The 24,993-nt window shown below is 39.4% G+C and overlaps 1 protein-coding gene across 11 annotated transcripts in view; it reads right to left on the bottom strand.

Moving 5' to 3' along the window:
* Positions 1 to 24,993, bottom strand: part of CDC14B (cell division cycle 14B) — a 108,961-nt gene that overhangs the window by 54,869 nt on the left and 29,099 nt on the right. For 8 of the 11 annotated variants that reach the window (XM_025931535.2, XM_025931534.2, XM_025931536.2 and 5 more), the window contains 2 exons: positions 692 to 782; positions 75 to 150 (listed from right to left, as the gene is read on the bottom strand). In XM_025931535.2, the coding sequence (XP_025787320.2) occupies positions 75 to 150; positions 692 to 782 (167 nt within the window). Of the gene's footprint in view, positions 1 to 74; positions 151 to 691; positions 783 to 1,606; positions 1,912 to 2,157; positions 2,207 to 24,993 lie in introns of those variants that run through there. The other 3 variants (XM_025931538.2, XM_025931540.2, XM_086685187.1) reach the window with 2 other exon arrangements.

Consider the following 24,993-nt stretch of genomic DNA (forward strand, 5'->3'; position numbering starts at 1 on the left):
TCCTTACTTTTCCCTCCCCAGGATCAGGCTAACAATGATTACCTAAGTCAAATCTTAAGTAAAAAAGATTTTACCTTTAATTTCTTATTTATCTTGCAACAATATCTGTAAACCATTGCCAGATTGAGTGGTCCAAAATCTGCGTAGAAGCTTTAAAAATGAAAAACAAAAACATATATATACATTCTAGATGCTCTAATATAAATTCCTTTTTGGAACTACAAGATCCAATTAAGACAAGAAAGAGTATACCAAATTTTTACTGATCATACAACTTAATACTAGTGGTATTCTGGTAAATAATGTTTATTAAAAAAACACGGCAAGTGTGACAATGGTTAAATCTAGCCTCGATAACATCTGAAAATACCTGTTGAATAAAAAAGCTGTTTTTCCACATGTTTCTACTGGCAAAAACACAGCATATTACTTAGTAGCATATTAGCTTAATCTCAATATACCTTAAACTAATAGAATTTCAAATGTAAATTATTAAATTTAGGAAGGTTCTTTCATTTTGATTTTTTCCTAAAGATCTATTTTATTACCAAGAGTTTTAAAAAAAGAAAGCATTCTCCAATTATCAACAGATTAGTAATTTTCCAAGGCTATTCTACTTATAAACATACCTTTAGATTCTTCAAAATAAAAAAAAAATGTTACTAACAATCTTTTAAAAAGCAATACTTACTTCTCATATTCAAGTTCATTATCTATGCTGAAATAATGTACATTTGATGAACTCTTTGGTCTGCTGTAGAGAATGGCAAAACAAAGGCGATCTGAAATGGAAAAATTGCAATGTTCCTTCCTTCAGGTTATTAAAAAACGTTTCACATATCATGATGCAACTCTTTTCAGATGAAGTCAAATTTTTATTTTTCCCATGCATGGTAAGGGTAATGGGCAATTTCAAAATGTTTTGCTATTCTGGCAGGTGATAATAAATAAGCCACATTTTTAAAGGAGAAATTGCTTTTAACCATAAATTTCAATAGCAGTAAGTAATTTTTCACATAGCAACATGGCTAGATTTTTAGAGGAACCTCTCATTACAAAACTTTAGTACCCATGGGCTAAGAAATTTCAGCAACTGGAGGCATGCATTTGATAATTAGGCATCAACCTAGATTACTTGTGCTTTGTTTCACTAGGTTTTCAAGTCATCCTAGAAAGTTATTTCAATAGGAAACTGCATTTTTTAAAACAGAAACTAAAGAACGCCATCAAAAAATGCTGCTAAATTAATGTTTACGGCTATAGAACACAACAAAACAAACCATATGTTTATCCAACTGTTCTTAGGGATCGCTTCTTTTTTGATTCGGAATCACTACTGTCATAGTGATTTTTACAATTAGACAAATTACCATTACAACAGAAGCAATGAGAGGTTTCTCCAAGAGGAGTGTGAGATGAACTTGTGTTGCATAAATGCAGTTAGGCTGCTGTGAAGTTTAGCAAGAATGGTAAGGAGTAGTAATGCTCAGAGGCTCCACCCTTTCTCCATGCCTCACCCCCAAAAAAAGTTGCCTAAAAATCATCAGTGAAGCAGTCACCTGCAATACCTCTTAGTAGTAATAAGTAGTGCTAGGAGAATACTCACACTCAGATTGTGGCAAAATCAAGCACAGCCTTCAAAATAGTAAAATATAAAGAACGCCAGCTGGCATCCTTTCCCCAAATGGGAATTTAAACAATTTCTGTCTACAATTCAACTCACACAATCGCTGTATTTACTTCCTTGCAAACTCAACTGAAATGTCTTGCAACCACAAACACTCAAACGGATGCCGGAGTTTATTCCTTTCCAACCACAAATGAACCTTGATCCCCGTGCCCAGAATGACCTGGGATTTTGCTCCCTTGGGTGAGGAGACGCAACTACTCTACCAGCCAGGGGTGTAAGGACACCGGGTTCCCAACTGCACGTGTCCGTGTGGATTCGCCCCAAAGCAAGACCATGCCTGGGGACAAGGAGTCCGGGGAGGCCACCCACGCCCGTGAGACAGCAACGGCCCGGCCCGAAGTGGAAGGGCAGCCCTTTGCCGGCAATTGACGCCTCCTCACCTCCCCTAGACCCCCCCGCCCGCGGCACGGCCTGATGCTCTCTGAGTACCGGGTGTCCCAGCGGCGACAGACAAGCCCCGCACTCACCTTTGATCACCTCGGCCACCAGAGGGGTCCCTGCGCCCTCCCGGCTCATGACTCCAAAGCATCTGGAAGGCGGGGCGGAGGGAAGGACCGGGTGGCCAGAGAACAACCAGCCCGGGAGAGAGGAGGCGCAGCGACCACACCCCCGAAGTTTAAAAAAACAAAGTTTAAAGGGCCGCGCCCAAGCGCAGAGCACAGCAACGCCCCTTGGCCACCCACCACACCACAAACGCGGGCGAGCCAACCCCGGAAGTTCAAAACTTCTCAAAAGGCCCCAAACAGAGTGGCGAAAGAGTGGGGTGCAGAAACGAGCCCCAGCCGCCGGGGCTGAGCCTCGGCCCGCCTTGGGGCCGCCTGGCGGTCTTCCGCAGCGCCAGGCCTGGCCGGGCCACACTAATGCACTTGAAGTCGGGGAGTGCAGCAAAACACCGCAGAAGCGGACACAGGCCTCATAAAAGCAAGCGGCTCCAAAAGCCATTAAAAGGACTTGTCAGAAGAGAAGGACTCGTTGGCTGACCTGCCCAGCTATGCGGGGCATTCCCACAGCAGCCACAGCCGCGCACTCAGCCCTCCTCGCCGCTGCCGCTAGGGGGCACTGTTACCGGACAGGGCCAAGCCGGGAGGCGGGCGGGGGCGGGGGCGGGCGGGGGCGGGTGGAGGCGTTCGACTTCTTAGGCCACTCAGCTCCTTGGCCACTTCGGGTCGAGACCCGCTGGGTGCCAGGCTCGCAGGAATGCTGACGTCTCATCTATTTGGGCTCTCCAAAACTGCTCAGGATTTAAAGGTAAGCCTAAAACTGAGGCCATGTGTTCCTTTAAAGGTCCTAGATTTCTCCTCCAAAAAGCATTAGGATGGTTGAAAAACAAAAATTCAGACACAATACTTAAGCATCCATTTAAAGTATTTTCTAAATCTATGTTCCTGTGTTAGTCTCAAGTGATAAAAAACTTACGATACAGTATGAGTATGTGCATATGTATATGCACATACACACTAGGACCATGGGTGATTTTGATGATTTTCATTTCCTCCTGTTATTTTCCCAAGTTTCCTACAGACAAGTATTATTTTATCTGTGAAAAAATTTGCAATGACTCCCGTAAAGAGAAAGGCAATACAGGAACTACTGTACTCTTTCCCCCAAGTCACTTAAAGTCCTAATACAATATACACATTATATCACAATATATACATCTTTGCATCAAAAGTAAGCCTGCATACCTCCTAACCTTATCCTAAAATTTCCAAAAGGATCAAAGACTTTAAATGTAAAAACAAAATAATGAGTTATTTCTGTACTCTCCAATTGGGCCTTTTAAAATGAAACAAAAACTAAAAGCCATAAGAGAATGTATTAAATTGATACACGTTTTTAAAATGGTGTTCATAGGGCACCTGGGTGGCTCAGTCTGTTGAGTGTCTGACTTCGGCTCAGGTCATAATCTCAAGGTTTGTGAGTTTGGGCTAGCTGCTGTCAGCCTGTCAGTGCAGAGCCTGCTTCAGATCCTCTATCCCTCTCTCTCTCTGCCCCTCCCCTGCTTGCACTCTCCCCCCCAAAAATAAGTATTAAAATGATAATAGTAAAATAAAAAGGTCTTCATGGAAAATAAACACATAAATCAAGACATAAGCTGGAAAATATTTTTAAATTCATCTCAAGCTGATGTTGAACTTCAAAATACAAAAAATGCAAACTGAAACCACAAGGTACTATTTTTCCTTGGCAAAAATCAGAGAAGTCTGATAAAGCATTGTTTGTGAGGCTGTGGAGAAATATCCACCCTCTCAGGTTGCCTGTGAGTAGGAATATAAACTGGGATAACCTCCTTGAAGGGCAAGAAAGGGCAATTTGGCAGAAATTTCCAAGACTGAAAGCTGGCAAGACTGCCAAGACAGGCTGCTAAATATTACCATTTATACCATTTATTTGAATGTGTGTAAAGTATATGTACGCATTTGTATGACTGTATATGGCACATTGCATAGCTAATCTCTGGAAGGATATACAAAAAACTGGTAGTAGTGAATGCGTTTTACAAGAGGACACTGAGTGTCCGGAAATACAGAAAGATAAGTGAGATTTGTGCCTTTTCATAACTTTCAAATTTTGTACCATACATTTACCTATTCAAAATGAAGAAGGTTTTGAAAAGTGAACTTGCAGGCTAACAGTGTTTCTCCAAAGCTGACTCTTCATCAAGATATGAAGCATACTGCAAGCATAGTATAAGGCAACCTGGAAAAGTCCTTCGTGCACATTTAAAAAAAAGAACTGGTAGGGGGCACCTGGGTGGCTCAAACGGTTAAGGTTAAGCCTCTGACTTTGGCTCAAGTGATGCGTTGGGCTGTGTGCTGAGAGCTTAGAGCTTGGAGCCTGAAGCCTGCAGCCTGGAGCCTGGAGCCTGCTTCAGATTCTGTGTCTCCCTCTCTTCTGCCCCTACCCCGCTTGCACTCTGTCTCTCTCTCTCTCTCTCACAAAAATAAATAAACATTAAAAAAATTAAAAAATAAAATAAAAGAGAGAACTGGTAACTTATTTGATTTCTACCTATATATCTTGCAATCCAATTTCTTTTAACAAACCCAAACAAAACTGGGAATACCTAGAAGGAAGTGGGAAGAGGTTTTTATACACTACAAGGGGTGGGGGGAATCACTGGGGTATACAGCTGGCTCAGTTGGAAGAGCATGCAACTCTTGATCTCGGGGTTGTTGGAGCCCCACATTGGGTGTAGAAATTACTTAAATAAAAACAAATATTATTTTTAAAAAATCACTGATTTTTGATGTCCAATTACCTTTCCATAATGTATTCTCAATATTCTATTGTTAGACTAATATTGCAATAAACTGCTGTGGAGATGAGTGCGGGGATGAGAGCTATTTATCAGAAGCCTCGAGCTAGAAGCCGGAATCTTACAAAGTTCATGATTCAATTTATAATCCTGTAAACCCATGTATCTTCCACTTAATGTTTCTGTTGTCAAAAACAGAACACTGAAGATTTAAAGTAATAAACGTTCTTGCCTATATATGCCTGTCACATAATGTTGCCTCTCTTGCTTCTTTGAAAAGGGCACAGTAAAAGGAAATGAAATCTCACCATTTAAAAATGTTAACAAAAACGTTCAACATCCTCATGCCCAAGTTGTCTGTTTTGATTTGTTTTAAAGTTGTCTGTTTTGATTTGGCTTTTGGGTCTCCAATTTGCTACTTCTTCCTTTAATAAATACGTTAAATAAGTAAAAAGTATTTTCCTACATAACAAATGTAGAAATTTGGGGATAATTAATCAAACAGAGGGGTAATGTTCTAAACCAAGTGAGAAACACATGTAGGAGTCAGGTGGCAATGATAATACAGCATACACTTTTTAACAGAAAGAACTCTACTTGGACCTACAGACACAATCAACTTCCCACTATTTCTCTTCCCCCCTGGAACTGGACTGACTTCACAGAACCTGGCAGAGTAGCTAGAGAAGTGAACAGCTTCCCTATAGGATAAGAGAGCTCACCACAAGACAAGCAGAAAGGAAGATTCACATCCCTATGGAAAAGAGAACAGGTAAAAAACCAGGCTCTACCTGAATAGTGACTGTCCCTTAGAGAGAGGGCCAACAGACATCAGCCTCTCAGCTGTATTAGTCACTCAGTTTTGAAGGGAAGGAGCAGAGGAAGGGGGACCAAGGGGAGCAGAGGAAGAAATGTTCGCAAAAGTACTGATTTTAAAAAAGAAAACAATGACAGTGAGCAATTATCGACAGTTCAGTGCTAGGTACTGTATTAAAGCTCATAACCTATGAGGTAGATACTACTACTACTATCAGTAGTTTGCAGGAAAGGAAATCTAACCCTAAAGAGGCTAAGTGACCTAAAAGCAAGGTCACAAAGCCTGTTATAAAGTAGAATTAGGACAGGCTATTAGATTGAAGCCTGAGGCTTTTTAAAATCCTTGCCTCAGAGACTTCAGCTGATGTAAAGCAAGAATAATTAAAACAATATGATGTTACCATAGCAATATACAAATATGGACCTGGGCATATATGAAAACTTAGTATGTAATGAAAACGTATTTCAAACCAGTAACAAAGAAGGCCTTACTCAATAAGGGGCAGTTATCTCCATGTATGAAAAGAAACTGAGATTTCCATCTCACCTATCACATAGAACAAATACCAGATTAAATAATTTTTTTTTTAATTTTTTTTTTCAACGTTTATTTATTTTTGGGACAGAGAGAGACAGAGCATGAAGGGGGGAGGGGCAGAGAGAGAGGGAGTCACAGAATCGGAAGCAGGCTCCAGGCTCTGAGCCATCAGCCCAGAGCCTGACGCGGGGCTCGAACTCACGGACCGCGAGATCGTGACCTGGCTGAAGTCGGTCGCTTAACCGACTGCGCTACCAAGGCGCCCCCCAGATTAAATAATTTTTTACAGCTGTCAGGTAACTATAAAAATTATAATGAATAGTTCTACAATTTAAATGGGGAATTTTTAAGCATGACACAAAACTCAAGTCATAGAAGTAAAAAACAAACTTAGAGGAAAATATATAATAAAGGGTTAATCATATAATAAAGGGGTAATCGTCATGACAAAAAAAAGGACCTACAAAGCAATGTAACAACCCAATAGAAAATGAAACAGCCAATTCAAAAAAGCTATACAAATGGTCAATAGTATATGAAAAAATCTTCCCAGTGGCTCATCATTAAAAAAAAAAAAAAAATCCATCACATGAAACAGATTACAGAAAAAAGTCACATGATTACCTCATTAAATACAGAAAAAGGAATCATTAAAATCAAGTCAGTTCCAATTAAGTCTTTGTATAATGAGCCTAAAGGAGAACTTCTTTAACCTGATAAAGAGTATTTTCCAAATACCTCTAGCAAGTATCATACTTCATGCTTTATTTTGTCAGCATCTCCCTCAAATAAAAAACAAGACAAGGGGTGCCTGGGTGGCTCAGTCGGTTAAGCATCCAACTTTGGCTCAGGTCATGATCTCACCATTCGTTGGGTTCGAGCCCCATGTCGGACTCTGTGCTGACAGCTCAGAGCCTGGAGCCTGCTTCAGATTCTATATCTCGCTCTCTCTCTCTGCCCCTCCCCCAAACTCCCCCCCCTCTCAAAAATATTTTAAAAAAAGACAAAAATTCCTATCATTACAATAACCGGAAGTTCTGGCTGATGCCAAGATAAGAAAAAGACATGAGAGAGAAGAATTGGAAAGGAACCAGTTGTCCTTATTTACAGACAATAATTATCTACCTAAAAAATACAAGAGAAATCTGTAAACAACCTATTAAAACTTTTGCAAAGTTCCTGGATATAGATGATTAACACAAAAACCAAGAGTTTTTCTATATACTTGTAATAACTAACTATGAAGTATAATAGCATGTGCATATCCTTTATGAATATATGGCAAGCTAAAGCAGGTTTATAACTGGGAAGACTCACTATCACAAAGATGGTGATTACCCTCAAACTAAAGGCAATTCTTACTAAAATCTCAATACAGCCTGACAAGCTGATTCTAAAATTAATCTAGAAGACAGCAGGAACCACAAAGAACTGAACAGGAAGGGGGCCCTTGCCCTACTAAATAGTAAAATTTAAAATAATTTAGGCCCTGTAGTATTGGCACAGATATAATAGACAAAAGGTAAAGATGAGAGCCCAGAGAGAAACCACATTTAAAAAAAAAATTTTTTTTTAACATTTATTTATTATTGAGAGACAGAGAGACACAGAGCTTGAGCAGGGGAGGGGCTGAGAGATGGAGAGGCACAGAATCTGAAGGAGGCTCCAGGCTCTGAGCTGCCATCACAGAGCCTGACGCGGGGCTTGAACTCACAAACTGCGAGAAGTTGGGCATTTAACCGACTTGGCCACCCAGGCGCCCCAAGAGAAACCACATTTACATGGAATCCTCCCATATGGGAGAGGTGGCATTACAGATCAGTAGGAAAATTACTCAGTACAAAGTATAGGGATAATTGGTTGTCCACTTTGTCAGGGGTGGTAGGAGGAAGTTGGATCCTTATCTTACACCATCAGCCATCACTCCCCAAAGAAGAAAAAAATCCCAGGTGGATTGAAAGTCTAGATATGAAGATGAAGATGAGCACCTGGGTGGCTCAGTCCCTAAGTGTCTGACTCCTGATTTTGGCTCAGGTCATGATCTCACAGTTTGTAAGCTGGAGCCCCACATCGGGCTCTGCACTGAAAGCTCAGAGCCTGGTTGGAATTCTCTCTCTCAAAATAAATAAACACTTAAAAAAAAAAAAAAAGTCTAGGGTGCCTCGGTGGCTCAGTTGGTTGGGTGACTGACTTTGGCTCAGGTCATGATCTCGCGGTTCATGAGTTCGAGCTCCGCATCGGGCTCTGTGCTGACAGCTCAGAGCCTGGAGCCTGCTTCAGATTCTGTGTCTCCCCCTCTCTCTGCCCCTCCCATGTTCATGCTCTGTCACTCTCTGTCTCTCAGTAATAAATAAATGTTTAAAAAAAAAAGTCTAGATATAAGAAGAAAGCTTTAAAAGTTTTAGAATATAGAAAAATAACTCATAACAGTGAAGGGATGGGTTTTTTTTTAAACAAAACATAAAAGGTACTAACTATGAAGCAAAAGATTGAGAAATTTGGTCACATGAGGATTTAATGCTTCTGTTCAATATGAGACTCCATAAGCAAAATTTTAGAAGATAATTCACACACTAGAAGATAGTTACAATGCATACAAGCAAAAGAGGATTAGTATCAGAACTTATAAACAACTATAAATCACAAAGAAAAAAGCTAACATCCCAATAAATAAATGGGCAGAAGATGGGAGTAAGAAATTCACAAAAGAAGAAACCTAATTGTTCTTGCTCCTCTTTTTAAAAAGGACATATAAGATGAGTATGGTTTTAGTCTGTGCTATGCCTTGTGATGAACTAAGTTTACTCGTCAGAATAAACTATGGCAACAACTAACCCTGAAATCGTAGTGATTTAGTTCACTACAACAGGTTTATTGCTTGTTGGTGCTACATGTATCACAGGTGGGGGGTGGAGGAGGCTCTATTCTATGCAGTCATCCAAGAATACGGAATAGAGGCTCCATCAGTTGCAGGTGCACCATCTGGAATTTATCCTTGTGACTGGTTGACCGATGTGCCAGTGACTGCTTCTATAAGTAATTCCAGTGGCCTGCAGATCTAAATGCACACAGATATAAACCAAGCCCCTTAATTTTATCAGTAATAATGCCTACATTTTTATCTTTACCTGTTTAACTCCTGTGTTCCTCTATGAGTTGCTCTAAAACTAAGGTGGGGAAAAAAAGAGTAATCTTATCTAAAGAGACCCAAAAATCTTCACGCAATGTTACATTAGTCTCCATACTCATCTATATTCCTGAAATATTTAATGATTTTTTTTTAAAAAAGGAAGCCACTATAACACTATAAGAACTGCAATGGTTTTCACACCTTTCAGATCAGTAGAGCAAGAGAAACTAAGAAAATGTCATGGGGTGCCAGGGAGGCTCAGTCAGTTAAGTGTCCGACTCTTGATTTTGGCTCAGGGCATGATCTCACACTTTGGTTCATGAGATCAAGCCCCACATCAGGTTCTGCACTGACAGCTTGGAGCCTGCTTGGGATCCTCTTTCTCTCTCTCCCTCTCCCTCTCACCCCACCCCTCTCTCTCTCTCTCTCCCTCTCTCTTTGCCCCTCCCCCACTCGTTCATGCTCACACCCTCTCGCTCTCAAAAATAAGTAAACTTTAAAAAAGAGAAAGAAATGGGGCACCAGGGTGGCTCAGTTGGTGTCAGACTTCAGCTCAGGTCATGATCTCACAGTCCGTGAGTTCGAGCCCCGCATCAGGTTCTGTGCTGACAGCTCAGAGCCTGGAGCCTGCTTCAGATTCTGTGTCTCCTCTGTCTCTGCCCCTCCCCTGCTCATGCTCTCTCTCTCTCAAAAATAAATAAATGTTAAAAAAAAAAAGAAAAAGAAAATGTGATCAAGGCACCAAACAGCTAGGAAAAACATGGCAAATATAAAACAGAATGAGATGGTAGGGATAAGTCCAAACATATTAACAATAATAAAATGCAAAATACTTAAATTCATCTACAAGAATTTCAAATTGACTTTAAAAGTACATACTGCTTAATAAAGGCTACTAAAACAAAGCCCTATAAGGAAAATTTAAATGAAAAGATAGGAAAACGGTGCCTCATCTTAGACATTTTGCTTTTATTGCACTTCACAGATAGGATTTTTACAAACTGAAGGTTTGTGGTGACACTGCACCAAGCAATCTATTGGCACCATTTTTTCCAACAGCATTTGCTCACTTTGTGTCTGTGTGTCACATTTTGGTAATTCTCACAATTATTTCAAAAATTTCATTATTATTATATTTGTTATGGTGATCTGTGCTCTTTGTTAACTACTGTAATTGTTTGGGGTTGCCACAAACCACGTCCATATATAAGATGGTGAACTTAATCGATAAATGTGTACATTCTGACTACTCCACTAACCAGCTATTCCCCTGTCTCCCCCTCTTCAGGCTTCCCCATTGACTGAGACACAATATTGAAATCACCCCAATTAATAATCCTACAATGGCCTCTAAGTGTTCAAGTAAAAGGATGAATTACACATCCGTCACTTTATTTTTTTTTTATTTATTTATTTTTTGAACGTTTATTTATTTTTGGGACAGAGAGAGACAGAGCATGAACGGGGGAGGGGCAGAGAGAGAGGGAGACACAGAATCGGAAACAGGCTCCAGGCTCTGAGCCATCAGCCCAGAGCCTGACGCGGGGCTCGAACTCACGGACCGCGAGATCGTGACCTGGCTGAAGTCGGACGCTTAACCGACTGCGCCACCCAGGCGCCCCAAACATCCGTCACTTTAAATCAAAAGGTAGAAATTAATACTCTTAGTGAATAAGGCATGTCAAAAGCCTATTGATAGGCTGAAAGCTTGGCCTCTTGCACCAAAGAGCACATTTGTGAGTGCAAGGAAAAAGTTCTTAAAAATTGAAAGTACTACTCCAGTGAACACATCAATGATAATAAAGTGAGACAGCCTTATTGCAGATTTGGGGAAAGTTTTAGTGGTATGGACAGAAGATCACACCAGTCATAACATTCCCTTAGGCCAACACCCAAGCCACCAATTCTACAAAAGCTGAGAAAGGAGGAAGCCTCAGCAGAAAAGTCTGATGCTGGTAGAGGTTGTTTCATAAGGTTTAAGCCATCTCCATGACATACAAGTGCAAGGTGAAGCAGCAAGTTATCCAGAAGAACTAGCTAAGGTAATTAATAAAGATGGCTATACTCAACAACAGACTTTCAATGTAGATGGAACAGCCTTCCATTGGAAAATGTCATTTAGGACCTTTTACACCTAGTGAAAAAAAGTCCATGCCTGGCTTCAAAGCTTCAAAAGACAGGCTGACTCTCTTGTTAGGGCATAACATAGCGAATAACTTTCAGTTGAAGCCAGTGTTCCTTTACCATTCTGAAAATCCTAGGGCCCTTAAGAATTATGCTAAATCTACTCTAACTGTGCTCTACAAATGGAACAACAAAGCCTGGATGGCAGCACATCTGTTTATAGTATGGCTTACTGAATACTTTAAGCCTACTGTTGAGACCTACTGCTCAGAGAAAAAAGTCTTCTCAAAATATTACTGCTCATTGGCAATGTTCCTGGTCACTCAAGAACTCTGATGGAGATACACAATGAGACAAACATGTTCATACCTGCTAAAAGAACACTCGTTCCGCAGCCAGCCCATGGTTCAAGGAGTCACTTTGACTTTAAATCTTACTATTTAAGAAATATGTTTTGTAAGGCTATACCTGCCATAATACAGTGGTTCCTCTGATGGATCTAGGCAAGGTAAATCAAAAATTTTCTGGAAAGGATTCACCATTCTAGATCCATTAAGAACATTCGTGACTCATGGGAAGAGGTCAACTATCAACATTAACAGGAGTCTGGAAGAAGGTGATTCCTACCCTTGTGAATGACTTCAAGGGGTTCAAGATTTTAGTGGAGGAAGTCACTGCAGATGTGGTGGGAACAGCAAGAGAACTAAAATTAAAAGTGAAGTCTGAAGGTGTGACTACATTGATGCAATCTCATGATATAAAACTTGAATGGATGAGTTGTTCCTTATGATGATCAAAGAAAGTGGTTTCTTGGGATGGAATCTACTCCTAGTGAAGATAATGTGCAGACTGTTGAAATGACAGCAAAGGATTTCAAGTATTACATACTAATTGATAAAGCAGCAGCAGGATTTTGGAGGATTGACTCCAATTCTGAAAGAAGTTCTGTTGGTAAAATGCTATCAAACAGCACTGCATGCCTCAGAGAAATCGTTCTGTGAAAATCAATCAATGTGACAGACTTCACTGTTGTCCTATTTTAAGAAACTGCTACAGCCACCCAACCTTCACAACTACCTCCCTGGTCAGTCAGCAGGCACTCTCCACCAGCAAAAAGATTTTGGCTCACTTAAAGCTCAGGTGACGGCATTTTTTAGCAATAAAGTATTTTTTTATTTATTTTTAATTTTTTTAATGTGTATTTATTTTTGAGAGAGAGAGACAGAGTGTGAGCAGGGGAGGGGCAGAGAAAAAGGGAGACACAGAATCTGAAGCAGGCTCCAGGCTCTGAGCTGTCAGCACAGAGCCTAATGCAGGGCTTCAACTCAGAAACAGCAAGATCATGACCTAGATCGATGTCGGGAGCTTAACCTACTGAACCACCCAGGCGCTCCATTATAAAGTATTTTTTAATTAAGGTATATACACATTGTTTTTTTCGACATAGTGCTATTGCACACTTAAAAGATTATAATGTAAACATAACGTTTATGTGCAGTGGGAAACCAAAAAGTTCACTTGGTTTGCTTTACTATGATATTCTCTTTATTGCAGTGTTCTGGAACCAAACCCACAAATACCTCCAAGGTATGCCTGTAGAATTCATAGTAAAAAGCAATAAAAAGATGATGTTTCATGATTAAAGATATAATCTACCAGGAAGCCTGCGTGGCTTAGGGTGTTAAGCGTCCAATTCTTAATTTCGGCTCAGGTCATGATCTCCTGGTTCATGAGATTGAGCCCCATGTCAGGCTCCACGCTGACAGCACATCGCTTCCAGGCCAGCCCATTTAATTGATGGTACAAAACTCTGCCGAATTCTCTTTCCTTCTGACAGCAGCATTCAAGATTATAATCATAACACAAACCATGTTAGAAAACCGGCAGAGTCCATAAAAAAAAAAATACATATTTACCAAGAAAGATACAAAGAAAGGTTCATAGAATCATTTGAAAATAATGACTGAAAACAAACTAATGTTCAGAAACAGTAGACTGAAACACTGTGATACTTCTTACAATGTAATATTAAATAACACTAAGAATGAATTAACTATGACCATGCACAATATCATGGATGACTCTCACAAACATACTATTTAGTGAAAGAAGCCACACAAAAGAGTACATACAGTATGGTTTCATTTATATTTCAAAATCAGACAAATCTTGGCAACAAAAATCAGGAGAGTGGGGTGCCTAAGTGGCTCAGTTGGTTGAGCATCTGACTCTTGATTTTGGCTCAGGTCATGATCTCGTGGTTCATGGGATCAAGCCCCACATTGGGCTCTGCATGGACAACGTGGATCCTGCTTGGGATTCTCTCTCTGCCCTTCCCCCCATGTGTGCACAAGCACTCTCTCTCTCTCTCTCTCTCCGTCTCTCTCAAAATAAACAAACTTAAAAAAAATTAGGATGGTGTTTATCCTTGTGAAGGTTAGTGATTAGTTAAGGGTTAAAGGGGTGGTCTCTGGGGTATGGTGATGTTGTTTATCAGTCCATGTGCTACTTATATACCCTGATGTACACAAGCCATCTACCAAGTTACTCCTTGTGTACATTTCTGCATACTACTATTACATATTATAAATATGTATATATTATTAAAATAAATAAAGAGTTCAGTTATGTTATACTCAATAAAATTATATATGTAGTAGCTGTGCTCCAACAGCCTGGGTCACCAGAGGGGAGATTTAGAATAGGTCTTACCTCACCAATGATGGGTATATGTCACGAACAAAAAATAAACCTTTGCTTGTTACATCCCACTAAGATTTTGGAGTTGTAATCACAATATAACCTAGCCTATCCTGAACTTATCTTTAGATGTTTAAGAAAAGTCTTAAACTAAAACACAAAATGCAAAAGCTATAAAGAGAAAGGATTTGATAAATTTACAAAAGACACCATAACAATACTTTTTAGAGATGGGGTGGGAGGAGAGAATAATACTGTAGCCAACCTGAATTCCCATAAAAATAAGTATATAATATTGGGTTATAATCCAAAGTATACAATAAATATGGACAAATGCTGATACAAATAAGTGCTTAAATAAGTAAATGGAAGAGAGACAAAACTTTCTTACAGAAGAATTCCAAATAAAATAGGTAGATACTTCCCTCCAAGAGGTGGAGCATAACCCCTCCCCTCTTTTGAGTGTGTGCTAAACTTAGTGACTTGCTTCTAAAGAATACAGTATGAAAAGGGAAAAATGGCAACTTTACAGAGGAGAAACCTGGCCAATGCTACTTTAATGCACATGGTCATGATTAACCAGTGATGTCATGTGGATTTCATGTACTCTCAATATGATGTGTAAGAAGGGCACTTCTCTGTGGTATTCACTCCAAAAACCCAGTCTAGTCATTAGAAAATATCAAGTGCAACTAAGGAACATTCTACAAAATACCTGACTAGCACTCCTCAAAACTGTCAAGGAAACTGTCAAAGACCTTAGATGACTAAGAAGGTAGCACCAAAATCAATGTAGTATCCTAGACTGAATCCTGAAATAGAAAAGACATTAATGGAAAAACTGCAGATATCTGAATAAAGTAGAATATACTTAATAGCAACATACCAATGTATGTTAAAGTATCTTAAGGTATCAGAGTAATTCAAGATGATGTAGAGACTGAATTATGTCCCCTAAGATACGTTACCTTGAAGCCCTAAACCCCAACAGGACTATATTGGAGATACGGCCTTTAAAGATCTCATTAAATGAGGTCAAAATGGTGGGGCCCTAGTGCAACAGAACTGACGTCCTTATAAGTGGAGGAGACACCAGAGATCTTTCTCCCTCTCTGTGCACACACAGAGTAAAAGCCATGTGAGGTCATAGCATGCTGGGAATAGAGGCTTCACCAAAACCAACCGTGGTGGCACCCTGATCTTGGGACTTCCCACATCCAGAACCGAAAGAAAATAAATTCTCATTGTTTAAATCACCCACCCTGCAGATTTTATTTTGGCAGCCTGAGGTGATTAATGCAGATACTAACATTGGAGGAAACTGAAGAGTATATAGGAACTCTCTGTACGATCTTTGCAATGTTTCTGTAAATCTAAAAAGTTATTTTTAAAAAAAGGAACTGACTGGAAGAAAATATTTATAACTTATATGATTAAAAGATATATAGACATATATAATAAATATAAAAAATTCCTTTAAAATATCTTAAAATTGCAAACAGCCCAAAAGAAAATTGAGTAAATTATAAAAAACCAAGTCAGAAAAGTAAACACAGATGACAAAAAAATGAGATGTTTAACCTAATTAGTAATTCAAAAAATAAAAATTATAAAACTATAATTCTGTTTCACACCATCAAATTGGAAAATATTTTAGATACTGATATTAATTAGGGAAAGGTTGTGGGGAAATTGCTACTTTTATACAAAGAAGGTGGGACTATAAATTGAATACAGGCATCCTGGAGAGCAGTCTGGCAGTGTCTATTATGCCTGTAACCCTTGACCCAGCTGGTTCCCATTCTTAGTATCTACCTCAGAGAAATGCTAGCGTAGGAGCACTAAGAAGCATTTGTGAAGAGGTTTACTATATAGCACTGTCTGTAATAAAACTAAACAGAAATAACAATTGTTATCAATAGCAGAACAATTACATAAACTGTTGAAGTCCTACTGTGACTTAAAATTAATGAGGGGGCACCTGAGTGGCTCAGTCAGTTAAGCATTCGACTTTGGCTCAGGTCATGATCTCATGGTCCATGGGTTCGAGCCCAGCATCAGGTTCTGTGCTGACAGCTCAGAGCCTGGAACCTGCTTTGGATTCTGTGTCTCCCTCTCTCTCTGCCCCTCCCCTGCTTAAGCACTCTCTCTCTCTCCCTCAAAAATAAATGAAAACATTAAAAAATTATTAAAAACTTATTTAAAATTTTTTTTAAATTAATGAGGTAGAGCACTGTGAAATCTCTTCATACTACTACAAAGACTTTTTTTAAAAAAAAATAGATGAACAACATCTATTCAAAAAAAAAAAAAAAAAGAAACCGTGAAAAACAGCCATATCCCTACAGGTAAATATATGCATATGAAAATAAACAGCAAAGCAAATGGAAGAAAACAACACCAAACAGTTAATGTAAACAAAAGGAACTGGGATGGGGGGGAGGGGGGACTGATATTTTATCAGTATTACTTGGGTTTTTAAGAACATCTTAAAAGTTGGTCTTTTTTACTTAGTTTATATGTAATTCAAAATCTGTTCCTCTGGGGGCAAGGAAGGGATGGGGGAGGAAACCATCATCTTTCCCCTCTCAACCTGGGTGGCCTAATTCCCTGTTAATAAATGCAGTGAAACAGCTATTTTCGGTCAGGACAAGATCTACCATCCCAGGGACATCAGTTTAAATTAAAGCATTAGTAGCTAGCACTCTTAACTGGAAGAATAAGATAGCGACTCCTGCCAGCTGCCTTTCACCATCCTTCCTTATCTAGTCTATCCTTCATCCCTGAGCTGGAGATTCAAATTTGTTTGACTCTCAATGCACTTTACAGGGAACTACAAAAGGGTGGCAAAGATAAGACAGCTCTATCAAGCTCTCTGGTCCTTCTCTTTAAAACAGGGGCTCTAAAACTTAAATCACTGGGGGTCCCCAGGGTGGAGGGGGAATCTCCCCAGCCCTCTGTCTCACATGTTCTCTGGCTATGTGACAAAAAGCAAAATTAAGAGTTCTAGACTCGGGGCGCCTGGGTGGCTCAGCCGGCTGAACGTCCGACTTCAGCTCAGGTCAGGATCTCACGGTTCGTGAGTTTGAGCCCCTACATTTGAGCCTCGAATCAGACTCTGTGCTGACAGCTCAGAGCCTGGAGCCTGCTTCGGATTCTATGTCTCCCTCTCTCTCTGCCCCTCCCCTGCTCACGCTCTGTCTCTCTGAAAAATAAATTAAAAAACATTAAAAAAAAAAGTTCTAGCCTCTAATTTCCTTTGAGTGTTGTATAATTACTCGTTTCTGAAACTTGTAATATATTTACTAAGTTTATCAGAAGGTGGGTGCATTATACAGACGAATTCTTGTTTTATATAATGACATTGGGCTATTGGTAAATTTGCTTTCAAACTGCATATACAAGGGTGAAAGGTATACAATTTGGTTTAAGCTACACGTGTGGGACAAATCAGTTGATCTGGGGGCAGCTGCTCTAATCAGAAGCTACAGAGATGGGCAGCTATTAAAGTAGGAAACTCACATTCCAGAGATGATACAATAGCTTTTCTATTATCCATATATCTGGAGAATTTACAATTAAAACAGTGAATGCCAAGTGGTTTTTACTGGTAAACTGAGTATATTGCTAATCAGAATAATTGTTAGAAAGGGCTCTCATTGGTAACATTAATAGCTGTCCATATATGTAGATGGTCTAAAATACTTTACAGATTATAAAGTTTATATGAATCTAATGTGACTCTTATTTAGGGATAGTGTTAGAGCCTGAAGTCTAGATGTCTAAACTGGCCCCTGTCCAGCTGCTAGCTGTGAGGATTTCTGTTTGGTGCCAACTATAAGGTTAACAGAATCCTGTACCTGGAATACTGTCATGTCTGCCTCAAGTGAACCTGTCACAAAAGCAGGGGTCAGATTACCTAAAATTTCAGGAGCTAAGTCCACAGGAAAGGGTGTATCGTAGTTTATGCCTGCTTGCTAAGAATACTGAATGAATCACTGTTGTATAGAAGAATTGTTTTTATCTGAGACTAGCTTTCATTATAACCTGGTAGATCAAGGCCGTAGTAGAGTTAGCTAAACCCTATCTACCTCAAGTTTTCCTGCAGTTACTGTTATCTATCAAAAAGTCCTAAGAGCTATACATGACCAAACTGGTTCAGGTCAGTTTCCATCAGTACAATACAAAAGTCAGATTAGATCTGGCATCACTAACATGCCCTAAAACATTTGGATCGTAGTTATTTCCATGACTAAATAAATAAATAAATAATTGTTTCAAAAGGCAGGGCATGTGGGGGACAGTGGTGTAAGTAAATGGTCTGTCTCATCTCAAATTTCTTGGCAGTGAATTTAAAAAAGACTTACTTTAATGAGTATTTTTAATATAACTGCCTTATCAGAAGCAAATTCTTATATACAATACTCACTATCTCTGATGGTATTTTAATGCCCTGCTAACGATATTTAGGACAAATCACAATTCTAGGCCACTAGTCCTATCAATAACCAATTCTTTTTCTATAGAAAAATATATAAGGGAGAGTTTTCAAAATTATGCCAATTTGGTTGTGGTTTTTAAGAAAATGAGGAAGAGGATTTTGACTATATATCAAAAAAATTTTAATGGGAAAGACAAAAGATTTGAAGGCACTTTATGAAAGAGGTCATAGGAATGGCCTATAGGCTCATGAAAAAGGTATTTAAATCACACATATGCAAATTAAAACCATAATGAAATATCTACACCCACTAGAATGGTTACAATTAGAATGACACGGAGGGGCGTCTGGCTGGCTCAGTTGGGGAGCATGTGACTTGATCTTGGGGGTTTTGAGTTGAGCCCCACACTGTGTGTAGAGATTACTTAAAATCTAAAAAAAGAAGAAAAAAAGAATGATAACACCAATTGTTGGGAGAAAATGTAGAGCAATTACAACTCTCAAACACTGCTACAGGGAATTTAAAATGGTAGTGACAAAATAAAATAAAATAAAATAGTATTAAGACATTGGAAAAGTTTAATAGTTATATATACTTTCCCTATGACCCAACCATCCTACTCCTAAGTACATACTCAGAGCAGTAAAATGTGTCTACAGAAAGACTTGTATGGGAGTTATTTGTAGCAGCTTTAGAAAGACCCCCAAACTGGAAAGGAGAATGCCCACCAACAGGAGAATAGATAAAAAGATTGTTGTATATTTATGCAATGGAACACCACCCAGCAAAAACAAAAGAATGAAGTGTCAATACACAAAATAAAATGGATGCATCTCTGAAGCATTATGCTTAGCAAAAGAAGACAGACACAATAGTTCATGCTATGTGATTCCAGACATAAATTTCAAGAACTGGTAAAACTAATCTATATGGACAGAAATCAGAACAAAAGTGGGGGGCAAAAAGAATCTTAAGTGGTACACATTCATGAGAAAACTACAGAATTAATATTTTGTATAGATAATTAAGAATTATCTTGACCTAATTAACTGGATAGCATAGACCATGAATAATAAATTACACTGCAAAAAAAAGGAAAAAGGCAGAAAAGGTCATGTGGCTAGTAGAAAGACTGTTGACTATTTGGTGAAAAGTAAATATTTTTATTCTTCCTAAGGCTGTAAAAGATTGTTTATAAAAACAAAAAAAAATTTTTTTAAGCAGTCCCTCTGGTACTAAAATTTTCACAAAGGAAAAATCACAGATCCAGGGCCTATCTTTATTCATAGATTCTCTGCCATTCCTTACATTCCATCAAACATATTATTTAATAAGGTACTCTGGGTTGCAAATAAGGAGAACAGGAACTCTGTTAAATACCATCTCATATGGCTCTAAGACTTCCTAAGTAACATAAATATAGCAGAATAATCTAGAGTTCTTATTTCTTCTCTTAAAACTACTGATCCAACTCTCTCGCACTGCCTACAACACTGCTCCAGTAGAATTTTCAGTAGTGATGGAAATATGCGGCATCTGCAAACATGGTTAGTGGTTACTAAAATGAACAACATAGACTTAGGGGAAATAGGTTCATCAGCTTCTGATCTATACATTCTGGCAAGTGGATAATTAAGAAACAAAAGTCCTCCACTGTGGGCAAAACAAAATCAAGGGAGCTATGGCTTTCCTTCTGCTTTCAGGATCTTTGGTTCCAAGAGTCCTGATCTTAACACCAAGCCTCAGGACACAACTCTGCTTTTCTCTGGGGTTTAAGAGAATGAGAAGCACCTGCGGTCAGAAACACAGCCTACCCAGCATAGTGCCTAAGACACAACAGGTACCCACAGTAAATGCCTGTTTAAGAAACCAGTTTAGGGGCACCTGGGTGGCTCAGTCGGTTAAGCGTCCGACTTCGGCTCAGGTCACAGTCTCGCGGTCCGTGGGTTCGAGCCCCGCGTCGGGCTCTGGGCTGATGGCTCGGAGCCTGGAGCCTGCTTCCGATTCTGTGTCTCCCTCTCTCTCTGCCCCTCCCCCGTTCATGCTCTGTCTCTCTGCCTCAAAAATAAATAAACGTTAAAAAACAAAAATTTAAAAAAAAAAGAAACCAGTTTAATAAATGGAAGGAGAGTAGACAAGGCCAGAGGAAAAGGAGTCCTTTTTTTTTTTTTTTTTTTAATTTTTTTTTTCAACGTTTTTTATTTATTTTTGGGACAGAGAGAAACAGAGCATGAACGGGGGAGGGGCAGAGAGAGAGGGAGACACAGCATCGGAAACAGGCTCCAGGCTCCGAGCCATCAGCCCAGAGCCTGACGCGGGGCTCGAACTCACGGACCGCGAGATCGTGACCTGGCTGAAGTCGGACGCTTAACCGACTGCGCCACCCAGGCGCCCCAAGGAGTCCTTTATTGAGTACATTCTGGTCTAGGCACTTTACACAACTTATCTCATTTTATTTTTCACCACGGCCTAGAATAGAGATTATCACCTCCATTTTACAAATGGGAGAGGCAGTGCAAGGAAGAATAAGTAACTTGTACAGCTTGTGACAGTGGGGTAAAATACGACTTTGAACAAATATAACCAATGTAGCCAAAATTCACTCATATATAGTTGCATATATACCAGTAATTGCCATATAGCATTTTTTTAAAGCCCCCTATTTCTCACAATTATACTGCAGTTTGGCTTTAAGGAAAGCCTATGGAAAAATAAGTGGCTCAAGGTAGGTGACTTCCAAAACTGCTTATTTCATAAGCTATTAAAACTTGAAAGCCATATCATAACATGTTTTTCAAAAGAAAAGAGGGGCCAAAAACACTGAAATCTGCATCATATAAAGAGATGCTTTATTTGAGCTTTTCCAGGCTCAAAGCTTGCTTCCTTGGGGGGAGCTGGGACACCAGAACAAACACTCTGGGGGGTCCAGAAGGAACACTGGAAGCAGCACAACTTTGTGGAAACCTAAGAAAGAGAGTGGGCTGTTCACTGAAAGCCCTCTATTAACCCAGCCACACGGCATCATTCAGCAAAGGAGCATTCTATCTTGCTTACAGGTCATTTTTTGACACAACTAATTTTCACAGCAGTAACATTTACCTCTCTGCAGCAGTTCTACATGAAACAGTAAACCTAAGGATTTTAAGAGAAATTTGTGTATGCTTTGAATCTGAAGAGGAAATAGCTCTTGCTAAGTTTAACATAATTTTGAGGGAGATTTCTTGTTCTTAAAAAATTTTTTTAAAGAAAAGTTTTCAGAGAAGTCATTAAATATACATGAATTTAATGCCAATTATATTATCTACTTAAAAAAAATTTTTAATGTTTATTCATTTTTTGAGACACACACACACACACACACACACACACACACGCACATCATGAGCAGGGGAGGGGCAGAGGGAGAGGGAGACAAAGAATCTGAAGCAGGCTCCAGGCTCTGAGCTGTCAGCACAGAGCCCAACGCCAGGCTTGAACTCACAGACCATGAGATCATGACCTGAGCTGAAGTCAGTGCTTTAACGGACTGAGCTACCCAGGCGCCCAGATATTTATTATCTACTTTAAAACAACATGGTATTCAGATTGTAACTATGAAGCACAGTTTTATATTTTACAGTATTACTTAAATACTTGTAATTGAAAAACACTGCCTGAAAGCAGAAGTGAAATTCTCCTGTTTAAAAAAAAAAAAAAAAACAGAAAGTAGGGGCACCTGGGTGGCTCAATCGGTTAAGCTTCCAACCTCAGCTCAGGTCATGATCTCACAGTTCACGGGTTCAAGCCCTGCATCGGGCTCAGTGCTGACAGCTCAGAGCCTGGAGCCTGCTTCTGATTCTGTGTTTCCCTCTCTCTCTGCTCCTCCCCAGCTTGTGCTCTGGCTCACTTGCACACTCTCTCAAAAATAAACATTAAAAATTTTTTTAATTTTTTTTTAATGTTTTTATTTATTTTTGAGACAGAGCATGAGCAGGAGAGGGGCAGAGAGAGGGGGAGACACAGAATCTGAATTGGGCTCCAGGCTCTGAGCTGTCAGCACAGAGTCCGACGAGGGACTTGAACTCACAGAGTGTGAGATCATGACCTGAGCTGAAGTCAGACGCTCAACCAACTGAGCCACCCAGGTGCCCCAACATTAAAAATTTTTTTTTAAAAAATAAAAAACCATAAATGTTACTAAAAAACCATTATGTTACTAAAGATGCTAATAAAATTTATAACTCATATATTTTATTTTTGTTTAAACTGAATGGCTATGTATAAGCATTCTGTTAATGCTTAATCATACACTCTCAACTTTCCTGACCAATTCTAATTTCAAATATTCTGCTCCACTCTTAAAAGTAATCCTTATATTTATCAGATGCAGTTATTTGCTTAAAATACGAAAAACATTCTCTGAAATCTGGATTCTTGATCTCCAACAGCCTAATGTTTTCCAGAGGAATACCTACACAAATAACAGTATTAAGATCAGTCAACAAATAGAAATAAATGTGAAACTTTTTTAAAGTGTATTTACTTATTTATATATAGAAAGAGAATGAGTGGGGGAGGGGCAGAGAGAGAGGGAGAGAGAATCCCAAGCAGACCCCATGCTGTCATTTCAGAGCCCAAAGCAGGGCTCAATCTCACCAACCATCAGATCAAAATCAAGAGTTGCCACTTAACCAACTGAGCTACCCAGGCACCTCGAAACTTCATTTTTTAAAACTGCTCTTTTTGTGTGTGTAATCAAAAACAGTGTAACATAGGGGTGCCTAGCTGGCTCAGTGGGAAGAGTATGGGACTCTTGATCTCAAGGTTGAGTTCTGAGCCCCACATTGGGTACAGAGATTACAAACAATTTTTTTTTTTAGAAAGTGGGTGCAAGAGAGCGAGGGGCAGAGAGAGGGAGAGCAAATCCCAGGAGGGGCAGAGTGGGGGGCGGGGTGGGAAGGGACAGAAAGAAAGGAAGGAAGGGAGAGGGGAAGAGACAGACAGAGATAGAGAGAGAAGCAGGGCTCACCCGAAGCAGGGCTCCTGTTTACCTGAAGCAGACTTGAGCTCACCCAATGTGGGACTCGAAATCACCAACCATGAGACCATGACCTGAAGTGAAGTCAGATGCTTAATGACTGAGCCACCCAAGTGCCCCAATTTTTTTTAAAAAAACCTTATTAAATTGTAATCCATCAGACATATATTAAAAAAACAAAACAGCATAAGGGCACCTGGGTGCCTCTGTTGGTTAAGTGCCCAGCTCTTGGTTTTGGCTCAGGTCATGATCTCATGGCTTCATGGGTTCAAGCCCCATTTGGGCTCTGCGCTGCCTTTTTGGGATTCTCTCTCTGCCCCTGCCCCACTTGCACTGTCACTGTCTCTCTCTCAAATAAACTTAAAAAAAATAGCATTAACAAAATCTACCATCTTAACCATTTTTAAATGTATCGTACAGTAATTTTAACTTATGCACATGGTTGTGAAACAGATCTCCAGAACTTTTTCATCTTGAAAAACTGAAACTCTATACCCACCTAGAACAGGCAACTGCCCTTTTCTACCTCCTCCCAGAAGGACAACCACAATTTACTCTCTAAGAGTTTGACTGCTTGAGGTACCTCATATGTAGAATCATACAGTATGTGTCTTTTTGTGACTGGCTTATTTCACTTAGCATTAAGGTCCTCAAAGTTCATCAATGCTTTTGTATATGACAAGATTGCCTTTTTTTAAGACTGAACAATATCTCACTTTATGTATATCCGTATTTTCTTTATCCATTCACCTGCTATGGGCATTTAGGTTGCTTTCACCTCTTGGCTATTGTGGAAAATGCAGTGAACATAGATATGTTAGCTCTTTGAGATCCTGTTTTCAGTTCTTTTAGATAGACACCAAGAAGTGGGATTGCTGGATCACACAATAGTTCTAATTTTAACTTTTAAAGGCCTTTATACTGTTTTCCATAGCAGCTGCACCATTTTACATTCCCACCAACAGTGCACAAACATTCTAATTTCTCCACATTCTTAAAACACTTGTTACTTTGGCTTTCTTTTTATACTGCCCATCCAAACAGGTATGAAGTAATAACTTACTGTGGTTTTGATCTGAGTTTTCCTAATAATTAGTGATGTTGAGCACTTTTTCATATGCTTGGGTGAGATAACAGAAAACATATACAGTAAAACCTTGGTTTGTGAGCATGCTTGTAATCCAAAGCACTTGTATATCAAAGTGAATTTCCCCATAAGAAATAGTGGAAACTCAGATGATTCATTCCACAACCCAAAAATATTCATATAAAAATGA

The sequence above is a fragment of the Puma concolor genome, chromosome D4 (assembly GCF_028749965.1).
Source record: "Puma concolor isolate L17-30 chromosome D4, mPumCon1.1.hap2, whole genome shotgun sequence".
NCBI lineage: Eukaryota > Metazoa > Chordata > Mammalia > Carnivora > Felidae > Puma > Puma concolor.